The following is a 6737-nucleotide window of genomic DNA, read 5'->3' on the forward strand; positions in this document are numbered from 1 at the left end:
TTGCCAAGTTCATAAAATCCTATTTTCTGCGAGGTTATCTCGAAGAAGATGAGCAGGAGTATAAAATAATCTTGCATAAGGGCAGAGGGGGTGCCATTGATTTCCTGTCGGCAGCATGCTGTGGCATCTGGCCCCCCGCTGAGCCCGCAGAGACGCCACCTCCGCCTCCGCGGGCTGCGGAGGACTACTTAAGGGCGCGGCGCAGACCTCAGGACGCATTCCGCCCAACGGCCGCTCCAGCTCAGCTCTCCAGCTCCACCTCCAGCAGGTAACAGCAGCTGCAGCGCGCACCCACCACCCTCCACCAAATACTTCCTGCACCTCGCTGGGCAGTAACGAGGTCTCCAACCCTCGGCACTCTACAAGACTAAGGTATTCGCTCACTATGTGTCTCCCACAGAGTACTGTCAACTGTCGTGTTTCTCTCGCGTCTGCGCTTATAATTATTATTGTGCCTGTTACCAGCCTCTGTAACCAATGTCGCTAACGCACCCCTGTGCCATGGCGCTCAACCTGTAGGGAAGTCGGTGCGAATCCTGGTGGCGGAAAATTTTCTCTGCCCATATTTGGCCAGTAATAGGAGGGCAGGTGCTAGAGCACCAGTCTTTGCTCCAATACCCTGGTTTAAGGTCCACATCTCTCCACAGTGTCTCATGAAGTGAGGACATGTGACACTGTCCGCCGGATGGGGACGTTAAATCAGGCGATCCTCTTGATGCTGTTCGAGAGGAGTACGTTATGGGCCAGCACCAGGTTTCGCCCTCTCCCTTCCCCTCATGCATAACAACACAGACCCAACAATACATTATATAACCACTGACTACAGTCATCTGCACGACGCATATGCACACCAGACATTTCATAACAAGTCGGAGGAAGGCAATTGTAAACCACCAGTACTAGGACCTTGCCATTAGCGAAAATGCTCTGCGCCATTACACTCATTCACTCAGTATGGGCCGGTTTTTTACTTTTGACTACACTATTGGCCCCATAATATTTCACTGAGCTACTGTTTCACGAGATTTTCAGGACAGCACAAGCTTTATCAGTATTAATCGCTGAGTCTGATTTAGAGGGGAACTTCCAGGCGTGTGGTTCAAATGGCTCTGAGCACTATGGGACTTAACTTCTGAGGTCATCAGCCCCCTAGAACTTAGAACTACTTAAACCTAACTAACCTAAGGACATCACACACATCCATGCCCGAGGCAGGATTCGAACTTGCGACCGTAGCGGTCACGCGGTTCCAGACTGTAGCGCCTAGAACCGCTCGGCCACAACGGCCGGCCCCGGCATATGAAAACTATGTGCCCGACAGGGACTCGAACTAAGCATTCATTCCACACAGTTTTTTAATCTTCCAGGAAGTTTCAACAGTCTGCTGCAGAGTGAAAGACTCATTCTGTAACTCAGGATATAGCTTTCAATTGTTTGACAATCGTCTTCAAATCTAGAAGGAATAAAAGCGTAGATTTCTACTCGTAATCTGTCTTAAACATGCAAGATATTCTGTACATCTCGTGGTTTTTACACAGGTTATGAATCGGAATTTTCTCTCGTAGCCTTTCTAGTTCTGAACTGGCAATCTGGATTATTATTTGCGATCAAGACTAGTCAAACTTGTGTCGAACAACCAGATCGCAAACTCGAAAGCTTAATCATGTCAACATCTATATAACAACCAGTAAACTAAACGTGATACAGACTTTGTAAAGCCTTCACAGTTAAGTTTATTGAATAATTAGCTTCTCAGCTATTCGTCATAGCAGTCAACACTGACGAGCTAAACGTGAAAAATACTCTGGATCTAGATAGTATTGTCTAAACTGCACACTGTATCTACGAGGTACCTGCTACCTTCAGGTGAAACTGTGACTAGCCAATTTAGACAGTACGATCCAGCGATACGCCTGAGAAGCTTTCATACAATTATTACGTCGCGAAAGCCACAAACAGCACATGTGACATCTTTTCTTCAAAGAGTAAAACCTTTATATTAAGCTCCCTTTCACCCCTGCCTGACATACTTTATTTTTTATACCTGTCAATGTTGCAAGTAGTCTGCTCTCATCTTCAGTCTTGGGCTAATATCTTTTATCTATTACACCCAAATTCTGTAAACTTGTTGCTCCCCTGCTCCTTTCAGTACCAATTTAATTATGCGTAAGCCTGTAAGTCACTAATCTACCTCTTCTTCTGGTAAATGTTTTCCAACGACTTCTTTCCCCACTCATTCTTCCTATATCCTTCTTATCCAGTAGTTCATTACGCATATAATGTTTGACGTCCTCCCGTAGTTCATATGCATGATTTACATTACGTTACAGAATGTTATTTTGTTTTAAAAACTTTTAATAGGGAAGCAGTTAGTCTGCGACGGAGTGGTGTTAGCTGAGCGGCATCCACTAGGACAAGATACCTCAGCCGTGATCACGTCATTTTTTTTTCCATACAGCAACATCAAAACGTTAAGCGTCTGGATTTGAGTCCTGCCCCAGCTCAAAGCTTTATTTGTAACAAAGGTGCACTTCAGGATAGTCCACCAAGTTAGGGATTTCAATACACAGCAAATGTCACAGTAGTTGCTGCAAGAACCATTCGCGTAATCTGACTATACATGCCTAAGAGCACAGAAAGTAGAAGGAAGGGGAACATTAACGTTATAGTGTTCCGACGCCGACGAGGTCATTGGAGACCGAAGATTGTATCGTATGTGAATGGGATAAAAAAAGCGGTTATATACTTTTCAGAGGAATCCTCCCGCTATGCTATCCATTGAAACTGTTTAAATCCAAAATTTGGATGTCTGAGCTCTCCTTGTTACTGCATATCCAGTGGTCTGACTTTTGGGCCATGCGCTTAAGTGTGTGAGCGAGACAATGTAAGAGTACTAATATTACAGTACTGGCAAACTGAAAGTCAGTTGATGAACTACACACAAAAAAAAATTAAGCACATTATCAGCCGGTTAGTGTGTAGCCTGTTGTACAAAGATTCAATGATTTCTTTGAATATAGCATAATGACGTCTTTGGTTTCTTGAACATTAGTAACTCGTAAATTTCTGTACAGGCCTCAGTTGTCATGCCAGATATAAATGAAATCTGGAAAGCGAGCACATACGTAAGACTAAGTGAACAGAATTGACCTCATGCTGTGGGGCTCTGTCAACTTGTTGAATCGCTTGAGGACAGGATTGGTGTCGTTACGATTGTGGCAGTAACTGACCAATGACACAAACGAGAGACAAAAGGGATGCTCAATGTATTTCACCTCCCTTTCAGTGCGGTCCCACGCTGTCGCCTTGCTAAATAAAATACGAGTTTACGGAATATTGGACCAGCTCTGTGAGTGGACACGTGACTTCCAAGCGGACAGAAGCAGAGCCTGATAGTAGCCGATTACGACATTATTGGTGAATGTCTTAAGTACGTATTAGCCTTTAGGGAGGATATTAAAGAGCGATATGAAATGGCACAATCACATAAGAACATTATTATGGAAGGCGAATGGAAGGTTCAGAATTGTTGGAAATGTTCTGGCAAATTGCAGCTTACCTGTAAAGTAAATTACATACAAAATTCAACAGTGAGATTAGACGCGTGCAGCGGAATATAGACGGTATTGTTCACTCGCTCAGCACGCGAATAGAGCTGGGCAGAACATCACAGATATTGATTCGAAGTGTCCTCTGCCATGCAGTGGACAGTGGCCTGTGAAGTATAGAACCAGACATATATGAACAAGGCGTTCTTAATAGGATGAAACGGTCAGATGCAAAATTAACTTCGTACGTCCACGAAGGAAGGGTTGTATGGTCTGGTGCATAATTTCAACAACTCCGTAAAGCTGTTTGCAGACGATTTCTAGTATACAGTCGCAACAACAGAAAACTATAGCGAACGCAGACGACAGAAACTTGGCATAAGTACGGAGAGTTCATCATCAACATAAGGGAAAGTAACGTATTGCTCATAGTCGGTTACACGATTGAAGGTGAAAAATGTAAACAGTAACAAGTTCAGGATAATCCGTCCATAGCGATGCTAAGATAGAACGATCATATAAAAGTAGTTGTAAGAAAAATAAATGCCAGGTTGAGATTCATTGGAATGTAAGTGTACTTACATCACACGTCTTAATCACGTTCATTGATGCCCATTATTTTCTGTACTTCTTCGCCTTTGCGTTTTCCTGTAGTTGGTAATGCTCGATTTATAAACACAAAAGGTTACACCAATTTACACTTACACTTTGTGCATGTTTCGTCAACATTTCAATGTTTTCACTTTCTAGCTAGAAAAAAAGAACCCTTCTCTAACCGTGTGTAATTTCGTTACTCCTTACTAACACATCTATCGATGTGGTTAACTGTGTCAAATGAATTCCTTTCATTTCTCGCCATAACTACAATCAGTTACCGCTGATTGTCATATGTGCATCACTATAGTCATCAAACGCACAGAAATCACCAACCAGAAAACTGTTTTGAACATTAAGATGTCTGACGGGAATTTCATGTTAAATGCCAGAAAAATCCGTTAGACAAAGTAGGAGTCAACAACAAATATTTGGATATATAGTGTAGCACTCACTCCTGTAATCACTAAGCGTTGTTATTATTGTCTATCGGAAAAGCTATTAGCAAAACGAGATTTATTTGGGCTTTCTCTAAATAAATTCAAGACAGTATTCCAGTTTACACTACCGCAGATATCTGATTACATTGTAAAACACCTGTAACATAGTTACTGCTTGTATTATATGAAAATGTTAATTATTTTTCAACAGATAATATGACCATAATGGCTGTCTCCGGAAAGCTGCTAACTGCTTTTGTACTCAGCATCTACGTACTTGGCTTGGCACTTACCATTCATGCAACTCAGTATGAAGAGGAAAAATATCAGGAAAATGAGGTAGGTAGACCATTACTTGATAGAAAGAAATAATTGGAGACAAAGTACGCGGCTTCCACAGGACATTAACGGTCTCCTGTCTTCACTGATTAGGAAGATTCGTTGCTAACGTTTCACACTATTTATGAATATGATTTAGCCAAGCATATGCGCTCATGCCAAATTATTGATACGAATTGTTAAAAATACATGTTTGTCAACTTTCTAAATAAAAGCTATTGAATAAATGCTGATGCTTGGCAAGTTCGATAGTTTTGACGCCCCAAATATTTCTTATACTGCAAAAGTATTGGAGATACTCGTCAGAAAACTCAAATTCCAGTAATTATCTTATCTTTCACCAACTGTTTAAAGATAAACTCCAGAATATCTCACATTCGAAGACATTTGCAAAGTTGTTCCGATATTGCTCTTTCAGCAGACTGACAAAAATATTTCTGGCAACGGTTTCTCCTTATGAGCTCCACTCAGTTGAGCCACGAAAATAAAAGAAAACTTGGAGCCAACGTAAAGTAATGAAATTCACAAAAAAGAATAAAATTTTAATATAATGGGTTGGAAAAGGAACAGAAGTCTCACACATATCTCTAAAAACCAACAGATCAGTACTGAAATTTCAAGCTTCTGCTACAAAGATGTTTGTTCGAATAAAGAGCCATAGATACAACACGAGAGTGCCTGCGTTACAAATGTTACCTGATTTTTGTTTTCATAGGTGAGGTACGGAAGAGAACTTGCCACGCTGCTGGCCCAGTTGGCGCACAGAAATGAACCCGCAATCTGTGCACACAAGCGCAACTCTGAAATCATCAACTCACTTCTTGGACTTCCGAAATTACTCAATGATGCTGGTCGCAAGTAATCTGAATGACCTCACACTAATGGGAAAGACCATACGGTAAGACCATAGTAGAAACCTATTGTCTTGTGGTAATTGCACTACGCTTAATGTACAATAGTGCAATGAACTTGTTTGCTGGTCTGCATTTTATCATTTTAAAGTGTCAAAGACGTCTATATTTTACAATTACGAGAACTTTATGAGCCAAATTTCAATTGCTTCCTTCCGCTTTGGAGAAAAAAAGCTACACAGTAATAACAATAATAGTAACAAACCTTAATAAAAACGTACCCGTATTATATATGAAATCTTCACAATCCCAGGGTGCAGTCATCTTGAAAGAGTTAGCAAACAACAAAAAACCCGCAGCAAAATTGCTTTCACGAACCAAGTAGATGCCCACCGTCAAACTGTACATGCAACAACTTGTCTAAATATTCATGATCTAATAAATATGCTTTTCTATTTTCAGGTATGCTGACATATACATTAAGAAGTGTTCTTAATGTATCAAAACATGAATGAAGAACAAACATGTTTCATACGTTGTCTCTTGTCAGACATTTTTTACTTATGTTTCATAGACACAGTGTGAAATATACATGTAAAGCATGTTGAAATAAATATTGTTAACTCCAATAGATGTCTTTTTATTCAAATGCTGACATATTTACTTCCCCATCCATGTGCAACTCTAACACTCTTTTGTTGCTTTGGAACTGTAAAAAATCATATTTCTACTGCATACTATGTGTGTAAAACACAAATTTTCGTCTATTTCCTTTAGATAAATAGTTTCTATTTGATTGAAATAAGCTCTGGTTATTGACATACAGTAAGAAGAGCAATGAACTTATGAACAATCTTTGTGCTTCACACAGTTCCCTCATAAAGATGGCATAGTGGTCTTGTAAAATTACTTTCATTACCAAGCATAACTTAATATATTATTTTAAGAGCAGAAGGTAAGAGACA

The 6737-nt window shown here is 40.5% G+C and overlaps 1 protein-coding gene across 1 annotated transcript; it reads left to right on the forward strand.

Moving 5' to 3' along the window:
- Positions 1 to 222: 222 nt before the first annotated feature.
- Positions 223 to 6401, forward strand: LOC126473528 (pigment-dispersing hormone peptides). The gene is made up of 4 exons (XM_050100639.1): positions 223 to 268; positions 4794 to 4921; positions 5637 to 5819; positions 6235 to 6401. The coding sequence occupies exons 2-3, from the start codon at positions 4799 to 4801 to the stop codon at positions 5781 to 5783; spliced, it is 270 nt and encodes an 89-aa protein (XP_049956596.1). The 5' UTR covers positions 223 to 268; positions 4794 to 4798; the 3' UTR covers positions 5784 to 5819; positions 6235 to 6401.
- Positions 6402 to 6737: the final 336 nt, after the last annotated feature.

Source organism: Schistocerca serialis, chromosome 4 (genome assembly GCF_023864345.2).
Source record: "Schistocerca serialis cubense isolate TAMUIC-IGC-003099 chromosome 4, iqSchSeri2.2, whole genome shotgun sequence".
Taxonomy (NCBI): Eukaryota; Metazoa; Arthropoda; class Insecta; order Orthoptera; family Acrididae; genus Schistocerca; species Schistocerca serialis.